The sequence below is a fragment of the Prinia subflava genome, chromosome 4 (assembly GCF_021018805.1).
Source record: "Prinia subflava isolate CZ2003 ecotype Zambia chromosome 4, Cam_Psub_1.2, whole genome shotgun sequence".
Lineage (NCBI taxonomy): Eukaryota > Metazoa > Chordata > Aves > Passeriformes > Cisticolidae > Prinia > Prinia subflava.
Window position 1 is genome coordinate 64,719,958 of NC_086250.1, and position 23,519 is coordinate 64,743,476.

Genomic DNA, 23,519 nt, shown 5'->3' on the forward strand with positions numbered 1-23,519 from the left:
AACAGCTTGCAAAGTGAGTAAGGTGAGATAATCAAAGCTGTATTTTGATAGGAACCACTTAGATTGGATGAGAGGGAGCGTCAAAGACAGACCAGCTGGGAAACAGAAGTAGGGTTTAGAAAGGAGATTAGAGGGAAGATATGGACAGATGGAGAATGTGAACAGAAATTGAACTAAGACCCAAATTCATGATGTACAAAATGCATGAAGTTCTGAAGGAGAGCCAAAAAGGCAGGCTTCCTCTGCAGTCTCACACCAAGGGAGAAATTTCAGGCTCTGCATCAAAATTTCACAGAGATGTCTAAGCCATATCTTGTGACAGACTTACCCCTCTATCTGGAATTTCTAAAGAGTTGACTTAGGCAATGCAGCACTAACCAACCTGGCTACTGTTAATTCCTCTCTCATATCTTCATTTTAAAAGCAGGGACTGCAAGCGCTTACCCTGCCATTATGGATTCCACTCCCTGAGCTGAACATTGCAGCAGGTAAATCATGTTTTTTACCAGAGTCCAGCTCCTTCTTGGGAACAAAATTGAAAATTATTTTGAGAAACTGAACTGAGAAGATAAGCACAAATGAAAACTTGCTCTCTCCAAGTGAGGTTTGAGAACTGTTGACAGGATAGCTTCTGAAATTCTGAATTGGTGTCAGCAGAGCCAGCCTTGTCCTGTAAATAAGAAATTTGTCTGCACTTTAATGCCAATCTGTCAGCAGCCATAAAAGCATGCTGAAGACACCAGAAAATAGTGGAAAGACTTTTTATAATGATGTTTCAGTGAATTAAATGAAAGTGATTTTAAATTAATATTTTTATATTTTTCATTATTTTTCTTTTATTGAGCTTTAGCACTTAGAAAACAATTTATAAACCTAATTTTAACTGAATCATAGCTTTTTACATGCAGAATTGATAAAATTAAGAAATTCACTGTTTTGAGAGAAAAAAACCCCCCGGAAATAAGAACAGAAAAGATCAGAAGACAGGCTTTTTGTGTGACCATGGGACCAAAAACAGTCTCAGTCATCTAGAACCCTACTTTAGTAATTTGAGAAATTAGTGGGATTCATTTTATTCTAAAGTAAATTTTATTCTAAAGTAAAACCATAAAATAAGTGGATTAGCTACTGTTTCCTTGGAATACTTCTGCCTGCAGATTATGACAGCAATATACAGTGACCAGATCAGGTGGGATTTTTCACCACCAATATCTAATGTTAAACATGTTATTTCCAATCCTTTATACCTTAGCTAGGTAGGCCACGTTGTGTCAGCCAAGGAAGACCAGAGACTTCCAGGCTTCAGAAGAGAAATGGAAAGAGAAAATTAAAATAAGGAGTAAATGCTTCTTCATCTAAGGGATAGAAGGAACAAAACAGGGGACATTCAGATTATTTGCTTACGCTTGTCTCAGCTTCCCATCTTTTAAATGAAGACTGCATCACTGCAGTCACTCATGTTAGAGAAAGGGCCATATATATCTGAGTGGTTTGTTTTCTCAGCACTCTGTCCTGTATTGATACAAATTAATATCAAAGATGTGCATGACACTGTGTAAGAAGAGCCATGAATACTATAGAAAGTTGCTTGTAATTTTAGAATTTATTTTTTAAATATAATTCTATTACTCATAGTGCTCAAGACATTCTTAGCTTTGAGAAGAAAGCAGTCATGTAGGCTCTCTATCCCTTGATTTTATTCCCAATATTCAGGTGTAGCACAGTTTCACTAAAATGTATCAGTTCTAAGGCATCTGTGCTATTGCAGTTATAAAGTTCATATCTACTAAATATCCCAGGCCACAGATTGAAATAATCTATCCTGTGCCTCTACTGGATGTGAAGAGTGGTAAATATTTGTACTATTTAAAATAATGTTTAACACAGTGAAAGAATTGTGTCTTGTCATGCTTTGGTCTTCTTTCTAGTTCAACACAGCCAGATCCTTCAGATGCCTCACCAATATTGTCTGAATCTTTTATCCTTTTTCTTATGCTCAACTTTGAAACATCTCATCCTCTAACTTTTCAGAGGTGCTGAGCTAAACTGCATTTAGTATTAAAGCTGAAGTCTCACCAGCCACTGAGCAGGGTAGAACAACTGCAACACATATCTTAAAAAGATACCACTTGTCAGTATTTCCCAAGAACACCACTACCTTTCATGCAAGCACTTGACATTTTAAAGTCATATTAAGTCTGAACACTTGCTACTACACTGGACCATTTTCACTACTGTTATTGCCTAATCATCAATATTCCTATTTTGTTTTGTTTTCTTCTGTACCTGCAGAGTCTGTATAATTTTTGAAATTTTGGAACATTGCTCTGAATTGCAATTATGCTTTCCAAAGTAATTGTGTTTCCTATATCAGTCTAAAAATGCTGCATGAGTCATTTCTTCATACCTTAAATTGGAATTGAATTATTAAAGAGTAAAGCCTAGGACAAGCCCCTGTTTGATACACTTAAAACTGCTTTGCTGTTTGACAGTGGATATATTGACCGAAGATACTCACTTCCAGCTGGCAGATGGAAAGAAAACTTCCATTTAAAAATCACCATTGAAAAAGAATTATGTTGTGTTGGATTAAGAATGTAAAGAAGTGCAGCAGAAGGGACTATTTTTATGAATATTTAATAATTAAATTTGATCTTGCAGCAATAATATGCAAGACCATATGTCTATCTTAAATTATTTTTAATATGAAATCACTGTCTCAGAAAAGCAATGCCTGTTTAGAAGGATTTTGAGGATCAGAACCAAAGTTAGTTCTAACATAGGGAAGCCTTAATAATTTAAAAACTAAGAAACAAGCAAACAAACAAACTGTTAGATGCCATTAGCGCACATTGCATTTTGAAACACTGATAACATAAAAAGATCTGGTCTAGCCAGTATTTCTACAGATAAGAAGCAAATGTTCAGAGACCTGGTATACAATTTATGAAGCTAATAATGCTGTGAAGAGTATTACAAACACAAACAGATTTGGCTCAAAGATTACTGCGCTACCTTCATGTCATCCTTTCGTTATTTTTATTTTTTGGGGGTGATTATATGGAGTATATCTAGTTCAGCAAATATTTTTCATATTTTTCCTAAGGGAATAATGTAGAGATTTGAATGCTAAATGTAGATATTTATATGCTAAAAATAAGTTAGGAATAACTATAAACAAATTAGCCTTCTTCAGGAGAAAACTCAGTAGGAAGCTCTGTCCTAAGTGTAACTCAAACAGGCTCAAATCCCAGTAAGGAAAACCAGTCCAAACCAATGACTGGCTCCTTTTGGACAAAAAAGTAGTACAGCAGATAATTTACACCAGCTAATTTGATCTATTGTTCAGCTTTTACTGCACAAAAATACTTGCTAATAAATCACAGACAGCTCTTTCTTTCTAACAAAGATTTTATGGGCATTGTTCTTCTGCTCCTTTTGGAGAATGTACACTTATTTTATCAGTATAGCTTTCAGAGCTTCAGTCAAAAATGCTCATAAAACTGTAGACAGAATAAAATGCAAGAAGCCAGAATTATCAGGAGAACATATGAAAGGAATCCTCTTTTTCATTTCAGTCTGACAATTCCTCTGGTAGAACTTTTACCTTCCTCTTCATGCTAACTACAGTAACCTGTGCCTGGAGAGGAAATGAAGATCTGAAGAAAAACAGAGCTGAAGTAGGTCAAAATTTGCTCATGGGTATGTGCCCCTCTGTCTTTCTTCTGTGCCTGCTTTGTTCCACTGTATAAATTTATACCCAGTATTTATTAGTTTAAAACAAGGAACATGACATTTACCTATTTCCACACCAAATATTCCAAGTATTCTTAAAAGAGATAACCACGGTAACCAAGTCAACCAGAAATGAACACAAAGATACTATTGTACCTCTATCTTTCTTTTTCTTTATGGAAGATAAAATACTGAGGAATGGGATTCATGGCCGGGGATGGTTTTCTTAATGTCTATATAAGAGCTGGCTTAAAAGGAAGATGGATAAGCTGAAAGCAGGTGAGAAAAGGCCCAAGTGATATAAAACCAAGGCTCTTTGTCAACTTTGCCATAAATCTCATGCTTTATAAAAGAATGTTAAGGAAAAAGAGTGAACACTATAATAATTTTCTATTATGCATGAATGTCCCTTGGTTGAATAGAGAAGGTGTGAAACCAACTAATAGAAAAGTATCAGGCAGAAAAGACTGACCCAGTTAAATGTGCTTTAGAAAATAATGTTAATGTGTTGCCCAAATGTGGGATATTCTGTCTCTTTGGAAGACCTAACAAATGGAAGAAAGATGCTTCACTTGAGTAACATAAATGTTATTCCAAAGGATTTCAAATACTTCACAGGAAACAGTAGCTTGAAATGTTAATAGGACCCCAAATTGTAAATAATTCAGACCACTGGTGGAAAAAAATGATTTTAAATCGAGCTAAAACCACATGGTTAAAGGAAAAAATAGATAAGTCCTATTTTATTATTTACATAGGCATAAGATTGTTGAGAATTGTTCCTAAATATGACAGAGATTGTCTTTGTAACTCTGTTCCCAGTGCATTTCTTTGGAGCACACAAAAAAAAGCATGTGACAATATTCAAGCACAAAAGGAAATTGGTGGGGAACATCTACACCTCTGGATTGCTGGCCTGAATTCAGGCTCAAGATAAGATTTCCCATCCATAAGCAATGAACCAGCATTATTCAGGCCTACTGATTTAGCCTGGTGCTAAGAGTATCAACACACTGTCAGACATTCCTGCATGTGCAGTTCACAAACTGCATGAAATCCATATGAATTATGCAAATCAGACTTCTCCCAGATCATTCTTTAGGACTGTTTTATACACACTCAAAATGAAGGACCAATTGCCACCAGTGTCTGGAGAATTTTCATTAAACCACAGCCCAGCGATGTCACTTAGAAGCAAAGCTAAAAAAAACTTTGCATTTGAAATTTAGATACTTCCAAAGATGGTTCCTCACTCAATACCTGTCTGTACTGAAACCCAAATAGCAGCTGTTTCTGCAAAAGGTTATTCCTCCTTTATATGGAAGTTTAGTTTTTACAGAAATCAAAATGTTATTCTCTTTTGCTGGGCTGAATCATAGAACTAAGATGGAAAGCGAAAGTCACTGAATTAAGCCTTTTGCAGTACAATGATGTGACCATCTGTGTCTCAGACCAAAAATCACTTCTGAATATTTTACAGTAACTAAAAAAATATATAACAAAGTACCAACTCCTTTTAGCTGGAATTAAGCTCTGATAACAAGAAACCAAGGGAAACCCCAATGTCTTGTGCTTCAACAGTAGAAGAATTATGTTACCTGAAATTCTGGCATGACATTAGGAAATGAACCTACTGCTTCTGAGGAACCTAAGTGAACAGAAATATCCACCTTCAAAGAGGGTAATTATCCCTACCATTTTCTCTCTATTCAGTGTCCAGGGAAAACACTCCTTGTTGAACTACAAGTCTGGTGATCAGCTTAGTCCTGAATAAGCAAGCAAAACATCATGGATATGATAGATGGAAGGTCTTAATTCCACTGGGAACAACTACCTTGTTTTGCTTCTTCAGTGCTCATATGTACAGCATGTCTGACAGTGTAAAGGTCAGTTGTGGATGCCCCATCTCCCTGGAAATATTTAAGACAAGATGGGATGGGGATTGGAGCAACCTGGTGCAGTGAAAGGTGTCCCTGGTGGCAGGGGAAGTTGGAATTAGATGAATTTTAATGTCCCTTCAACTGTGATTCTGTGAAATCATGAAGTCTTAACCTTCTAGTTGTGAAGTTCAAAACTTCAGAATACCACGGAAGATGATACACATTAGTATGTTATTAAAGCCATCTAAAAGCAATTCTATTCTCAAAATCAGTATAATTCATTCTTAATATAGCAATAGAAGAAATCTTGCATTTCTTATGTAAATAAAGACACATTTTGAAGGGATTTTGCTTGAAATAATTTTTTTTTTTGCTACATTATGAAGACTTGATTTATTTTTGCCTTACAAGTATGGTAAATCACACCAGATAAAAATGTCAAGAAAAGTGTCTCTTAATAAAAATATTGATAGGATTTACTCTCAGTGTCAAAGCTTAAATGTACAGTTTCTACCCTAAAGCTGACAGGCTGTTGACAGATGTGTCTTTGCATTAGTTTCACGAATACAAACACTTCTGCTGAGTCTAGGCATTGCTTAGCTCTAGATGTTTTATGTGTGTGACAGGTCATGTGCAAGATCTTCTGCAATTTGCCTCAGTTTAGCTGAACAGACATTTTGCATCCAAAAGCAGAGGGAAGACAACTCTTCCCTTTGATTACACATATGCAATCTGTACAAGTGCCAAAGATGAGTGTGACTGGCACGTGACTCGATTCTGTGGCTCACTGGTGTGAAGCTATTTCTTTATTACGTTGGGCAGGAACTCACAATTTCTTTTTGTTGCTGCTGAATAGATGAACTGCAATCTTCACTTCCAGACTTTTGAGAGTTCCTGGTGCTCTCATGGAAACCTCTCCTATCTATGGCTGTTCACTCTATTGAACCCTACCATGCTATACTACTCGACAGTTAACAAAATCAGCGCTGGGGAGCTCACTGCCACAGGGAGAGCAAGAGACACAGAGCTCACAAAACAGCAAATTTGGGTATCTTTGCAAAATGTCTATTCCTGTGAGTGTCTTTCACAACTTTTTTTGGTGCTGACAAGATACAAGTCTTAATTTTTTCTTGACTCAGCTATATTTGATTACTAATATGTATCACTAATGGTCAGCACTTAAGAACTACTAAAGGGGATATAGTGGCAAGCAATACTTTTTCTTTGGATGAATAGGGAGCCACCATCTATATTGTCTCTAGTGTTCACATAGAGACAATGACTATGACAGACAAGCAAGTAGAATTGTAATGTAACCACACAGCTTGTTGTCAGAAAATTAAATGTGCCATCACTGAAAGTAATGTTACCTGGATTTTTTTATTATAAGATTAGCTACCAGGTTACTTTTCAGCCTTTCCTCATGCTAGATTAGATAAAACTTTGCAATAATTTCCTTTACAAGCTGCATTAAAGAAGAAAATTATATTTAAAGCAACAGTTCTAAGACATAGAGAGATAATTTAATCATTGTAGTCGTAATCTCCATAATATCTTTCTCCTGGAATGTTGTAAAGAAACCATTTTCCATTGGAAGAAGTGCATGACTGATGAAAGGCCACTGTCTGAAGGACAAGTTATCATTTTGTTGTAAATCTTAGAAAAAGATCAGTTTTATTCTTACTCTTTTAGATCCATCAAGTGATCAATTTTTTTGCTCAATTGTCATGAAAAATGCCTGTGAATCATATACATGAATACATGAACACACTTTCCACCTGCAGTGTTTATGAATGCAGGCAAAGACATAACTCTGATTCATGAACTAATAACAAAGTGATGGGATATTCATCCATGCAAAAAATATTCATCTACACATTCCATTTCCTTAAGGTAGTGAAAGATTAATCTTTCATTTCCATTTTATTCTTTTATGTTCAGCTCTAGTAAATTCTCCTTTTCAGAGTGAGCTGTTTTGTAAGTTTTTCTGTACTGAACTTCACTCTTTTGAATGACATAATTGTCCCCTTCTACCTTTCCATTTTTTTAACTAAGAAATTAGGAACTCTACAGTCAGGAGGTACAAAAGTGTGCACAGACAATTAACAAAGACTTTAGCTGTTGTGTGCACTGTACATACACAGAATGAATAAAAAACCAGTCCCAGTGTCAAAAATATTTCAAAGATAAGGCAGCATTTTACATTCACACTGAGAAGGATAGTCCAAAAGTCCAAAAAGTGATCCTATATTTAAACTTAAGTATAACAACGTCATGTGGCTCTAACAAGAAATATGTACAGTTGAAAATATGTCAACAAAGTTTACACTTTGCCAACAATGACACTGTTTATGCTTTCACAGAACTTTTGAATGTGATAAAATGTAAAGAAATCACTATCCAGTCTTTCCTGTGCTTCAAGATGATACAGCCCTAAACCCAAGGTATAAACAAATGGACATGCTGGAGGGAATACTGTAAGTCTTGTGGAAACTAGATAATTTAAATCTTATAGTGTAGAACTGTCCTTCATGACATAACTGGACTGAATAATTGAGAATTGAAATAGAAACTGCAAAAGCAATTTATGCCCCTATTTCCAGATGCTGATGATTCTTCAAGGATCACTGTAAATATTTTCTTTCTTGTTGGCCATGTGCCTTTTCCTCCTTTAAATTCATGTACCTGTACTCAGCATAAGCTAACTGAAGCTCAGACACATAATGAACAAAACTCTACCTGAGAGTATAACAAGCTTAACAGATCATCAAAGCTGAAATCAGCCATGATGACCATGGGAAGTTTGCAGAGCAGCTTCCTCAACCTCTGCTGCATGGCCAAGCTAGTGCAGTCCACTTTATATTCATGGAAGTCTTTTTAATTTCCTTGTGCTTGTCTACTTGCACCCCACCTTCCGTAAAAATGTCCCACTCCTTTATTTAGGCTGCAACTACTATGAGACATGGGTTATTTGCTGCCTGATAGCTGCATATAGCTCATTGCTGTTTGGGTTCAAGGCAAAATCCTAGAGAATATGTTGGCACAAAAAGAAACAATGGTGTGCTAGGTCTTTGTTTTCATGTCTCACTAAAGAATAATGTATGCGTTCAAACTCTGCTGTAAAAATCTTTAAACAGTGACCTGTTTATAGAATTCATCATCCATCATAGAAGGATAGAATTTACATCAAATATACATATGTATCTGTGAAATAAATAAATTGAATAATTTGCTCTCAGAAATAGCTTTACTATAGTTTTACAAATATATAATATTTTACAATATTGTACCTACTCTCCAATATTAGGTAGAACCCAACACTTTCTTACAATCAATGAGCAGCATTCTTCAAGATGCTGTCCCAAATCCTCTAAATGAAACTTCAATGCTCATGCTAGTTTCCCCCACTGTGCTTATTGTTCATTAGCAAATGATATTTATATGAAGTGCCAATGCCATAACTATGGCTTTCCCTTCAAACTTCCAAGTATGTTTTCCAAGCAGTAACAGCATGGGAAGCATTTATACTGCACAAATATGTGAAGCTGCAGGAACTACTTACAGTGGGAGCCTTGGAGACTATAACCAGATAATGTTGCATTTGAAAGCAAATTATCAGAGACAATAAACCCTCTTTATCCTATCCAGTCTGTACTAATCACTTGTATTCACAGATAACTGAACATAAAAGATAAATATTACTGAATGGCAACTCTTCCAGAGTTCTGTAAAGATACTGATGCATCAACTGACAGAAGGGAATTGTCTCAGATAAAAAGACAACCAAGAACATATATTATAAAGGTATACTTTTTTTGCCAAGACTTATTCCTCTTATTCACAAACATCAATCTGATTCCCAAATATGAAATCTTACTCCTCAAAGAAAAGTAGTACAGAAATGAAAATTTTGATCCTACTGATATCAGCCTCCTCTGACCCCTATAAGAAACAGCCCTCAAACCTTGCATAACTTCCTGATAATCCTTCTTATCCAAAACAAATTAAAAATGGATTTCTGATATGAGACCGTTTGGTCAGGGAAAGATAAAAGATATACACACTGGGACACAACACTACCCACAGAATCACACATGGCTAAGAAACCTCATGAGGGTCAAAAAGGACAGCTGACTAAGGCAATTAAAAATCTGGCCTTATCTGCCTCTCAGAAGGCACATGCAGTAATTTCAAGGTAAACGCACTACAGACTGTGCCACAAGAGCTGGATGTTGTATGATTAGAAAGGAATGTTTTCAATTTTCTGAAGAAATGTCAGTAACTCCTATACTGGCAATGAATTGCCATATAAAACACAAGGTGCCATCAAAATCCTGAAAATGAATTTGTTGTGTTACTTCCTGGATATTAGTAGGACTAATATGGCTTCTCTGTTTCCTGGCAAAGCAGTGAAGGAAATAACCATTGCTTTAGACAGCAGATATTCCCCTGGAATTTCAGCAAGGTGTGCAATAAGACCACATACACAAGTATTGGAAATGAGTGTGTCTGTCCTCATGCTGCACTGATAGTTGTAGAATTTCATATTATTAAAAAAAAAAAAAAAAAAGTAAGCAAATACTTCTTACCATAAAACCCTCAGTGTACTGAAACTGAGCTCTGGAACTGTCTTCTGCTGTGGGGCTCAGGGGCTTAGGATCAGACATAGAGCGTTGCATCATCTTTGCTGCCTTTGGGCTTGATGGAGGAACCTTGGCCATGTCAGCATGCAGCATCTTCTGAGGGCTGATGTCATCAGTCATGGGTTTTTCATAAGGTACAAATGCTGACTCTATAACTTTGCTTGGTGAAACGGGTGAAATGGGTGAATAGAGGACTTTGGGAGATTTGGGAGGGGAAGGGACTACCTGTAATGTGGACTCTGGACGAAGGTGGGATGAGTATCCTATCTCTAATGGTGTTGGACGTTTTTTATCTTTCTGAGGAGATGAAGCTGACAGATATTGGGGACTTTGGGTGTCTGATGCTGTCTCTGTTTGACATCCCAAACTTTCTCCTTTATATGTCTTTTCCGGAGCTGAAATATGCTTTATGATTTCAACCTTAGCATCCCATCGGGCCCTGATTGAAGGTGTTCTTATTGTTCCTACAGGTTCTGTTTGCACAGAAATCTCTGCCACTGTCTGAACTGCGATGCTAGATACCTTGGAGAATGGTTTAGCTTTGTCTGCCTCAGTCGTGCTCTCGCTGTATTTCCCCACACGAGGTTTCCTTCTGGATCTGCTGGAAAGATCCCATTCATCTTGATCTTCATCATCTGTCTGAACACTTGTATCAACACTCTTCTTAGTTCTCCGTCTCCTGTTGGTGTAACCTCTTTCTGCTCCATCTTCATCATCAGTTTGCACTCCACTGTCCACTATTTTTTTGAAACACCGGGGCTCTTCTTCCAGAGTCTCCTCAAACTCCTCATAGGGTCCACGTAATTTTGGCATCGAACTTCTCTTTTTCAATTGCTTCTCCTCTCTAACATCGATATCCTTAAGAGACATTTCTGAAACTGAGCTGAGGATACCAGATCTGGGAATGTACTGTGCAATGCCATCAGACTGAACTGTATACCACGCTTGACTTTGTGGAATTTCAATACCCAGCACTCCTGAAGCTGTAGTGGTTGTGTCATCAGTAGGCCAAAATTGGCCATTTTCTGTGCTTGCATACTGTCCTTCCAAAAGTGTTTGATCTGTGGTAGTTTGTGGTGAGCCAGTTCCTGAAGGGTCATAACCATATTGATATATTTGACGAAGTTTTTGCTCCTCTAGCTGTTGGTGGAGCTGTTGTTGAAGTTGTTGGAATTGTTCAAGCTGCAACTGCTGCTGGGCTAATGTCTCTTGTCTCATCATAAACTGAGCTTGTCGTTCCTCCTCCTGCTGAAATAGGAGATGATGTTTCATGGATTGCAACTCCTCAAGCTTTTTTTGCACCATGAACTTTTCTTGTTCCCTAAATCTTTGAATTTCCTGACGTTCCCATTCCAGCTCTTCTGCAAAGCGCTGCTGCTTAATTTTCTCAAGCTCAAGAAGTTCCCGCTCCAAATCAAGCTGCTGCTGTTTGCCTTCTTCAGGGGCAATGAGAAGGGCAACCTCATCATCAATTACATCTGTATAAACTTCAGATGCTGTTGTTAAAGCAGGTATCAAGCTGGTTGGCTCAGTGGTAATCGTTTCTATAGAATGAGGGGGTAACCCCGTCTCCATACCAATGGCAGTAATTGCTTTATCTTTTTCAGCTGCCACAGTTGTCATGAAACTATATGATCTTGGGAGTGGTTGAGTCTGTTGCAAAGTTGATAAAGAGGGCACTGAGTCAATTGTTTGGAGAGTAGGTAAATCTCTGACACTCGTGCTGAAAATAGAACCGGGTTGTGTGGTGATGGCAAATGTGGATGGGATTGGAGTTGCTACTGAAGAATAAACAACACCATTGGATGATCTTAAAACACTTCCAACGCCAAGCTGGGAACCCACAGATGATACCATTCTTGCCTGGGAATACTGTGGTGCACTGAGCCCAAGGCCAGAAATCTGACGAGTCTCTGGATATGGACCTGTAGTCTTGCTTGAGTAATCCATAACCTCACCTGAAATTACAGTGCAAAGTTACAGTCCAGTCCCACAAAAGAATGCTGCTTTGCGGATTCTGAAAGTCATCCCATCTTGATGAAATAAATGGGAAGGGGAAACTGCATGCAAATCTTCAGGTTAATGATCTACTTTAGATGTGAAGGAAACAGCATTTCTGAACATGCAGGCACATGCAGGCACCTCTGTGCAAACACGTAAAATGAAGAAATGAAAAACACGTGTAATCCGAAATAACTTTTCACACTGTCCAAAAGAAAACAAAACAACAGAAGGAGGGGAAAAACAATAAAAAAATTATCCTGAAATGAGGTGAGGAACATCAAAATTATATTTCAAAGAAAGATCTGCTGCTGTGTCATACTGACCTGTAGTTACTCTTCCAGAAGTAAGATCTACTGCTGTATCAGTTGCCCCAACTCGATAATCAAAGCTATTCTTGCTTCTGTATGCAAATAGTCCAGCTTCTGATAAATTTGTGTCAGACATAGATGGTTTCATACCTCCAATTCCTCGGTAGCCATATGACCCTGAACGATCATACTGATAATGGTCATCTCTGTAGCCAAAGCGATCTTCAGGAAGTGTAGTAGAAGGCTGCTGTGCTGTACAGCTCCTACCAAATGGCAATTTATAAACCATATCACAGCAGACAGCTCTTCTCCCTGCAGTCAGATCTACAGGCTTTTCATCATCTTCTATTACTGTTGTTATGATACCTGAAGTAGTTTCATCCATTGTTACTACTGTTCTGTGGGATTTTGTAGTGCTAAGGTCAACTGCTCCACTCTCTGCTGGCTCCTGAGAAGCAGAGAGATCAGTCCAACCATTTGTAACACCAACAGGTGGTACAGTAACAGGCTTTGTAGTAGCCCATGTTGAAGTACCTAGTGATAAATTTATGGGCACTTCATCTCTACCTGCAGAGAAGGCCTGGCTGCCTGTTACTCTGTATGCAGGCTCAAAATGTTTTGATGTTGTTAGCTGAAGCGGTGTTGTCATGGCATGTCCCAGATCCACAAGGCTGTCCGTGCTGGTGGTGTAGCTCACAGTGGCAGTGCAGGTCATTACAGTCACTGTCTCAGTGACTACAGGCAGAGAAGTATCAGCAACACATGCAGTGCTAAGATTTATTATGGATGGCTGGACAGTACTTACTGGCCGTCCACTTGTGTCACTTGCTGGCATTTGCCTTCTTACATCCATGGAAACAGCAGAGAGATCCATACAGCTGTCTCTCGCTTCAATGTCCATCTTGGTTAACGTGCGAAGATCTATGACATCGCCCAAAGGATGGAACCTTCCATTCTCTCTGTACCTGGGTTGGTCTACAAGATGTAGTGGCTCTGGAGGTATAGTAATAGCAACACTACCTAAACCATAACCAGGCACTGGACCCTTAACCACAGACACCGTGGTCTTGGTTATGTCTGTTGTTACTACTTCTGATTTTGAGCTAGGTATTTTTTCAAAAGTTGATTGTGTTGTCACAGGAATAGCTTGGAGTGCACCTGAAAAATACATACTCTGGCCTGCCATACTTTGAATATCCATAGTTTTCATGGATGTAGTAAAAACTGGTTGCATAGGTTGGGGAATCTGTTCTTTAGAAGGTGTTTCTAAAGGCCAGCTGATAACAGCCTGGCTAGTTATAGCTTCAGTGGGAGTTCCAGGCTCAGATGGCAATGTGATGACAACATAGGTTTCCTGTGAGGGTTTTGCCAACCTTGGTGAAGATTTGTTAGAGTGTGGAGACAAAGGGGAAGTGGGAGATGGTATTTTGTATTCAGCTGTGGATACCAAATTCAGAGTCATACTTGAAGTCAATGACAAGCTTGCTGGCTTGGGCTGTGTTTCTGCTGGCTTATGAACAGATATTGGGAGTGGAGGAACTGCTGGTTTAGGAGCAATTGGAGGTTTAGTTACTTCAGGGGGTCTGTGACTGAAAACAAGCCCTGCTGGAATGGAGGATGGTTTGGGTGGTACAGGAGGTGGTGTTGGGGTGTATGTTTTTGTGATAGGTACCACATGATCCTTTATTACAGCTGTGGACTCTAGTGTTGGAACACTTGTGACGGGATGTACCACTGTGGGAAGAGTTGCTGCTGGAGCCTTAACCTGTGACTTCTTTTTGGGATAAATAGCTGGCTTGGGTAAAATAGGTGGTGGTGGTAATGGTGGTGGAGGAGGTGGTGGAGGAGGAGGAGGTGGGGGTGGAGAAGGATGTGTGGTAGAATCCAAAGAAGAGCTTCTAAAAAGAGAGAATACTTTGGCTGGAACAGCAGGAGCTGAGGAAGGCACAGAGACCATGCTGGTCTTACTTACAACACTGTGAGTGAGTACAGAAGATGTTTCTGATGCAGGCTCTGTAACAGGTACTGGTGCTATGCATGTAGGTGGTTGCTCAGATGCTGCAGTAATTAAATCAATCCTTGTCATATCAACACCCAATTCTTTGTGGGGCTCTTCATGATGAATTTTGACACTGCCAGCCTCTACTGTGCTTTTAATTTTTCTAGGTGCTTCCTTCTCTGCTTTGGAGGTATCAAAGGTTATGGTATCAGCTGCATATTCCTTGGATTTTGTAACTGTAGTTGACACTACCAAAGGTACAGTTTCAGGCAAACAAATGGCAGTTTGCTCCACACTATCTGCATCTGATTCAAGAGACGGTTTTTTAGTGGTTCCAGCAATAGATTCATAAGGCATGCTCACTTCAGAGTACTCTTTTGCAGATGTTAAGGGAACCTGTGTTACTATGCTAACACCTTCAGAATCTGCTGATTTACTTACACCATCTGCTGGACCTACAAAACCTGTGGCTGCACTATCTATAGGGGAGGAACTATCTGTGGTACAAACTGAAGATGTAGATGATGTTAAGGAAGCTGTATCAGAAGGTAAAACTGATGCAGCACCTTCTGATGTCTCAGAATATGCCAATATTGATGTTTCATGAGAAATTATTTCTTGAATTTCTCTGGCATAATCTGTTAAGTATTCATCTTCAATTTCCTCTGCTGTAAAGTGCTGTGTTATTTTAACATCTGGAATAGAAAGTGTTGTGCTACTGACAGGTGATACATCTGAGATTGCTGAAGTAGTGCTTGATGTTAAAGATGTACTATCCACTATTTCTCCGCCACCAGATACCTTTGTATCAGATGTGGGAATGAAATCTGAAGCTGGTTGTGTTGGACTAGACCCTGGGGTTAGCTGCATTTTCTGTCTTTTCATAAGCTCTTCATAAGCAGCTTCTGCATCTAACAAATGCTTTTCCTCAATGGTGGAAGTTACTGTGCTGTCTAATACAACTATTTCATGACTTTCTGGGATAATGTAAGAACTAGAAACAATATCTTCTTGAGGCACAATAGTATGTAAAGTCTCAACACTATAGTAGTCTTTCTCTAGATCACTAATTTTCTGTGGTTCATCATAGACCTGTTCTGAAGCTCTTGCTTTTTTCTCTTTTCCTCTCTGTTGTATATATTCACTGCTCTCATCTTGTCTCATAACAAGATTAGTATCAATAGCTCCATTGTAAGTATCCTCTAATAAAGATTCATAAATATAATCCTCTATTAACATTCCACCATATAAAGATTCCTTTTCAAATACTTCATCTTTTTCATTTGACATTTGAAATGATTTGGACTTATGCATCATCTCCTCATATACCTCTTCTGCACTTTTCAATGTCTTTTGACCACTCTCTTCTTTTGGGAGTCCAGTTGGTTTTTCATCTGTTGGTGAGTATAGAGAGACGGCAGTAGGCAATTTGTAAACTTTTTGTACTTCTATTATTTTTTCTGGGCTGATTTCAAAACCTTCAGGTTCTGACTCAATGCTGGGTGAATATTCAGAACAAGAAGATCTGTGCAGCTCTTCCATTTCTGCAGCCTGTCGTAATTCTTCTGTTGGAGATGCATCTTCAATGGGTGAAAGATTACTTGGTGGAGTCTTTGGACGTTCCCTTCTTCTCTGGGCCCTGAGTTCATCCTTGTCCTTTTTAGATTTTTTGCTAGAACTTTTTCTTTGTTGCTGTTCTAATTCACGTTGTTTCTCTTGTTCCTTTAGCAGTTCTTCCTCTTCCCGTAGTTCTTCTTCTTCTGAAGAATCTTCAATAGTGGGAAGAAGAGGACCATGTGTCCGATGCCTTGCTTTGCGCTGTTGTTTGCTCTCCCCTCCCAGTTTTTTGTGACTAGGACTACTGTCACTGTCTTCGTCAAGTGATGACACTGAAGTAGGAGATGTACCTGGTGTGAAACTAGAAGCATGTAAACTGGAAGATCCTTCTCCTCTAGATCTATCTTCTGGTGAATCTGTAAGACTCTCCATCTCTAGCTCAGGCTCTTCATCAAAATATAAAATACCTTTCTGTTGTTCAGATACTTCAGAATATTTGTTTGTTATTGTACTATTCAGTTCTATTGTTTTGAAACGTCGAAGGCCTCCTCCTCCAGACACTGCAAGTTCTTCACTGTCTTGACTTTTACTTTCCCTGTATTTTGGCTCTGGGCTTTCATCAAAAGTCTCATCATCATCATCATGCCACGAATGCCTTCTTCCTGCATCCTCATCATAGCCTGCACTACTTTTCCGTGCCATTCTTCTGTGTTTTCCAGCTGTTCCTTTGGCTTTGCTTTTCACTTCTTCTTTCTTTTGGCTTTCAGCTGCACTGATCTCTTTGAGTTGATTTCTAATGAATTCATCATCTTCAGAACCTGAAGCATCTTCATCAGCACTCATCTCTATGATCTGTTTCCTAATGAAGTCTTCCTCATCACCCGATCCCTGACTGTCATCTCGTTTGTACTCATCACTGCTTGAAGAACCAACACTGGTTCTTCTTTTTCTCCTTGGGACAGGTGAGTTTTCACTCTCACTGCTGTCTTCCACAGAGTCATAGCGTTGTTGTCTTCTTGCTGATATGTCATCTCCTTCATGTTCTTCCTTGTAGTCTGCCTGGGAGGAAGCAATTCCTTTGCCTTCTTCTACAATGGTTCGTTCACCTTCTTTGATAGCTTTTAAGTCTTCCTTATCTGAACCATAAGATTCTGGAGTGACGGGCAAAGGCTTTGGTTTGGGTAGATCCTTTGTCTGTTCAACATATGTTTCAGAAAGCTCTTTGCTTTTTGCAGATTTTTCATCAGAAAGAGTGCTTGCCTGAGCTTCTAAAATTGAGAGTACAGTACTTTCCAATTTAGCTAGATCTGAGGGGCTTGGTGGACTTTCTTGTGAAATAGTGTCTTTTTTATTAGATTCTTTGAGTAAATCCTTTTCATCAGTGGGGATATGACTTGGAATTTCACCAAGTGAACTTGATATCCCATCAGAAGAATACCCGGTGTCACTCAGACCTTGTGGACTTTTCTGTTGCTGAGAGCTTGATGTGTCTGATTTGTCATCCTCTTTTTCCTAAAAAAATAAATACATAACGCGTGTGTATATATTTATATATCAATTCTTAATGTTCCCTGGCAATTAAAAATATGATTTTTTTTTCTAAAGGATGAGTTCATGCCTCAGATGAAGACTGAACACTAATTTTGTTATCCAAAGCTATTAGAATAAGACAAAAAAGCTCCTCAAATTTTGATTTTTTTGCATTGACTCTAACTAGGCTTTGCATGGTTGTCCACACTTGCAACTTATTTTACAAGTTTCAAGATGAACTTCTATTTTTCAATGTAGAATTTAATTGTTTTAAGAACACTTAGTAATGATAACCAGCCATTTGATCACATATGCACGGGACAAGTTGCCCAGGGGTTTATTTATTTAAAAATTTTATTTACTATGTTTCAAAGCTGTTTCTACACAATTTTCAATAAAAAAGTAATAGAGCTTGACAAATGTTTGCAGTATTACTGGAGTCTGATCCTTTCTTTGACCATTTAAGATTTTCTAATTGTCTACAAATATGTCAATCTTCTCAAATTTTGCACTCATGGTTTAATTTTGTTCATTGAAGTATTACACATTGCAACATGCAACACCATACATACAGTACTGAAGCATGATTTAAAGACATTTGGAATGTCCCCACCTATTGGAATGTCCCCTACAGCTGGGCACTGTACAAATATATCTTGAGTTTCCCCTAAAAAAAGTTTCTTAGTAAACTGGTAGTGCAGAGTAAGCTGCTGGCAGGGCAGTGTAAGGGAGGGAAAGGGAGGAAAGCACGATGGTCAGCCATTAATTAAAGGAAGCAACAAGGCAGGCATTCCTGACTGAGCATCAGAACCAACTTTTTCCTTCTCATCCTTAATTAAACCCCCCTAGTCATCCTACCTTCCACATCCTTCTAAGTCATTCTGACTGACAAGCATTGCTATCTCCTTCTATAAATAACAAAAATACTAAAAATATTTTCTAGCAAGTATTTCTGCACGAATTTTACTCCTGCTTCCCACAGCTGTGAAATGCTCTGTACTTAGTGAAAGTATCTCATTGTTCAGCTAAAACACAATTCACTCTACAAAATACAGGTCACCTTAGCTCTTCTCTGGGCTGACAATTTTAGGAAATGTCCCCACATCCACTGGCAATTTGAGAACAAGCATCCCAAAGTCCCTAATTTTAATAATATGATGTGATCTTTACTTTTGTTAGGGCTCTCAAAAATAGAAGTAGGTAGTATTTACCGGCTTTGCTAATCTAAGACAGTGATTTCTGAAGTAGAGCAAACCATTTATTTAAAGGTTTAATTTATCAACTTCATTTGTAACATGATTACTTAAAAAGTAGTTAAAAATACTCTGGAATAAATATACTAGAAAGATTATAATGAATGTTATTATAATTGGAAATTGCATTTACACTCATGTTAAGTTGCTATCAGCTGCAAGTATTTTCAAAGTTTTTTCACACTAAAGTTACATTTAGGGTCAAAATATCAAAACCCAAATATTTTTTATAGCACTTTTTAAAACCAGTCAGGTTTAGATTTAATTTACATTTAAGTTATGTGTTCTCGCTTTTAGACATATTGCTTTGAGCGTAATCATACATTAAAACAATCATATTTATATTAGTATTTAAATTTATATTACTATTACAGTAATATACTAATTAATATTTTATTCATTAATCATCATTCACAGGAGTGATTTATTATATGACTTGCAAAATCAGATACTACATTGAATATAAACTACTTTTGTTTTTACCAACATTATAACTAATATGAAAAATTCAAATATCTAATGTCACAGCAAAATTAATTGCAAATAAAAATCCAGTGTAAAAACAAACTAAGGACTTCTTAAATGATAAGGCTGTGGTTAATATACAAACATGGAGAAACCTGCAGTGCTTAAAATAACTTTGGAAAGGCATCACCATTTGAAATCTACAGCCTTCAGTATTCTGAAAAATTGACTCTTGGATATTCTTCAGCCCTCAAAGATAGAATTATGTATGGTCTTTACAAAATATCTGCAATGAAGCATAATTAAACATTTCAGGTTTTGTATTTTATATTTACATTTTTGTTTCCTTTATTAAAGAAGAAAGTGTGTAAGAGGAATTTTTTTTCTGTTTAAAAAAGATGTATCATTAAAACCTAGTGATTTCTCTCTCTACAAATAGCACATTCCTCACTAAAATTTTGCCTATGACACTTGATTGTTATTTTTTTTATTTATGACCAGTATGTTCATACTTACAAAGACATACCCAACAAAACTCACTACGATCAATTTAGATGAGCTACTAAAAAATGCAAACATTGCTGAAGCTCAGAGGGTTTCCCAGGAGCTGGTGGACAGAATGCATCCATCCAGTGAAAGTGAACCTCTCAGATCTTGGTTCTCCAAGATGATGTGATACCATTGGTTGTCAAGCAGAGACAGAAGGCATCAACTGAACAGTTAAGCACAGAAAAAGGTGGAGAACAACTGGAACAGCTTCAGCTGACACCAATGTCTAACACCTACAGAGGAGATGGCAGTGAATATTGCTGTTGCCCACCCTGGTGTTGAACCTCAATGTATGACATAAATGACTGCTGGGAATTGCAGGAAACTGGATATGAGAAAGTCTGCTGTTTGTTCAGCAAGGAAAAGAAAAAGATCTGTAATAAGAACAGACTTCACTTCTCACTAGCAATAAAAGGGATGAGAAAAATCCAACTTTCTTTTTAAGGTTACTAAAATATGAATATATTTTAAAACATTTTTGTTTGTATCACTGACTGCACCATGGTGCATGCAAAAATTATCCTGTGAATCATGTTTTGAGATCAATATGCATCTAAATTACAACAAAAGCCTATGGGCTTTTTTTCCCTATTTTGTGTAGTCTGAGATTTAGGATATTGTCACTAGCTACATCTATTCTTAAAGGACTGCTAACTTATTTTCTGTGGTGTTTGCCATCACATCCACATTATTGTTCAACTTGCAAACATATCGTAAACATGAGATTTTTAGATGAATAACAAAATATTGCAGAAACAATCTTGAAAATGATCATATATACTCCACAACTCTTCGAGAATGAAAAAAATGCATTTAAATTAAAAAGCAAGCAAGCAAACAAACAAACAAACAAACATATTTTTCCCCTTGTAAATTAGGAAGTTCTTTGGTACATGTCGAATTACTGGGCTTCTCTGAATATTTGAATGACATTTCCTCTGAGTTTGCCTATTGTGTATTTTTAATACTGGACAAATTTAGCTCTAATACAGACATTGATGAGAGAAACTTCTTAAGAAATGGGGAAGAAGGAGACTTATAAAAGCTGCAGTCTGGATAAGACTTTAAAAACAGCAAATGCAATCTTTTTAACTAATGTTAAAAAATATCCAATGTCACCTGTTTTTGTGCTATTCCAGTGACATTTCTGTGATGCCAGAGTCAGTCCATTATACAACTATTTTGTATTAGACGTTTTAGCTTTATAAATATTATTCATTTGTACTCTTCCTCACTTTTACTATTCTTATTTGAAAATATAAAGCTTAGAGTTCAAAAAACATATTTTAGTTTTGAAGGTGGTACTGCTGAGCTAATGGTTGGACCCCATGATCTTGGAGGTCTTTTTCAACTTTAATGATACTATGATTCTATGAAAAAGTTCCATCAGTTACCAAATTGAACGAGAAATTTATTAAAAGAGAAATATGTCTAAAAGAAAAAAAAAGTTCTTTTTGAATAAAAAAACTATCTATAAGATTATATTCTGTTGCAGAACTTTATTTTGCAAGGTAACTCAATTTTTAAAAGGTCTATTTATAGAAGAAATAGAGATATCTACATTATATAAAAAAAGGTTTCACAAAGTGGAAAAGAAACACGGTTGACTAAATTCTGTAATGTGCATTTCAATTTTGTGTTTTCAAAATGAAACATTTTACTTGTATCCAGAAAAACTGCTTACAGACTTATCCTCCTTTTTCTGTCTCTCTAGGCTGTGTTTTGTGACATGTGTTAGATTAATGATGCCAATCAACAAATATTAATATTTACCCAATTACTCAACTGAAGCACGTGATCATTCCTCAGTAGTCATAAGAAGGTAGTAATAAGGGTACATATATTATATATTTAATATGTTACAAATGTATGCCAACTGACAACATAGCAATGGGTTCATACAGATATGCTGAACTACCTCTGTGTAAATTTGTGAGTTCCAAGATGACAATTAGATACTGACAAACTGCATGTGTTAAACCTCCAAGATTTCCAAGCATCCCTGTTAGAACAGCTAACTGCTATTGCACATGTCAACAGTCAATATTATAAGAGAGTTTCTCAGGAAAAGGACCTGTAAAACATGAGCAGTTAGTTTATTCTTTAGAAAATTTTGAAGATATTTCAAAATATTACTGAAAAAAAACGCTTTGAAGAAAAAAAAAATGGTTTTATGATTCCTTAAATCACATGTTGAGACTCAAATATTTTTAGATCTTTTAATATTAAGGTCACCTTTTTTAAAAGGATATCAGATCTTTAAATTCAATTGATATCTATGATTTCTCCTGAACCTGAAGGGAGCCTACAAAAATGATAGAGTGAGAATATTTACAAGAGATGAACAGGATAAGGCAAAACGGCTTCACACTTAATGAGGGCAAGTTTACATTAGATATTAAGAAGAAATTCCTTGTTATGAAGGTGGTGAATCACTGGCACAGATTGCCCAGAGAAGATCCTGGGAAGTGCACAAGGCCAGGTCAGATGGGGCTTTGAGCCACCAGATCTAGAGGAAGGTGACCCTGCCCATGGCAGAGGGGTTGGAACAAGATCATCTTTAAGGTCCTTTCCAATTCAAACCATTCTATGATTTTATGATTTTCCATGGATTATTCTACTGTTTGTACTGAATCAGAACTTTAGCCTTTTCATGTCTTCAGGGACTTATTGGGGTATTGCTGCCTTTTTCTTTTTTCTCTTTTTTTAGTGAAAAGTAGGATAGCAATAATTGCTTATCTTTTACTGGAAAGCTAGAAGAGTTACTAACTACCACTTCCACAGTACTGAACATAAAATGACAGCAGTTTTTTAAGTGCAGAAAGATTTTCCTTTGCATCCCTTATTAAGAAATACACCTAGCTGGAATCCTCCATATGATTGTACCCTGAAATACATGTAAATCATTTTCTTCAATGTCTACATGAAGAAACGTCTATGTCTTCAATGTCTCTAGGTTTTACCTAGAGAAATGGATGCAGTGTGTGGTATCTAAATTGGTATCACCTCTTCCACTTTTATCACATGCTCTCTTGGGAAGAACTGTGTCTAGCAATGTTTGATCAACAGCACAGACAACACTGAAGTACTTCAATAAAGAAAAATTAAAAATAAATCCGTTAATTTTACTAAGCACAAGGTAGGTGAGACTCCTTTTTTATTTTTAATGCTTAAAATTTTGAAATATAGGATTTTCCCAAATCTCCTTTTTGGTCCAAAAGCAAGAGTTTCTGTCTGTGTTACTCTAAGCATAATTCAGGGATTCCCTCAGTACAATCATACACCATCTTGATATGATCAAGAGCAGTAAACAGAATATGTGATAGGAGGTTTATTTCAGACAGGAGACTTGGTTTATAAAAATAGTATTTTCCAAAGTAAAATTTCTGAATTAGAATATTTTATTTTCCAAATATCTGTTACCACCAGGAAATAAAACAAAAGTCAACCAAAAACAATAAAACAAAATCAACCAAACCCTTGACCTTTTTGACTGGAATTATTTGAAAACAAAATTCTGGCAAAGTTTAAACACTTTCCCTAAGCCTACTCTTACTTTCATAACATACTACTTTCATAACATAATAATCAGCACC

At 37.1% G+C, this 23,519-nt stretch overlaps 1 protein-coding gene across 1 annotated transcript in view; it reads right to left on the bottom strand.

The window, feature by feature from the left end:
* Positions 1-23,519, bottom strand: part of PCLO (piccolo presynaptic cytomatrix protein) — a 318,813-nt gene that overhangs the window by 150,948 nt on the left and 144,346 nt on the right. The window contains exons 6-7 of the mRNA XM_063396987.1: positions 12,586-17,638; positions 10,205-12,216 (exon numbers count right to left, since the gene is read on the bottom strand). Of these exons, the coding sequence (XP_063253057.1) occupies positions 10,205-12,216; positions 12,586-17,638 (7,065 nt within the window). The remainder of the gene's footprint in view (positions 1-10,204; positions 12,217-12,585; positions 17,639-23,519) is intronic.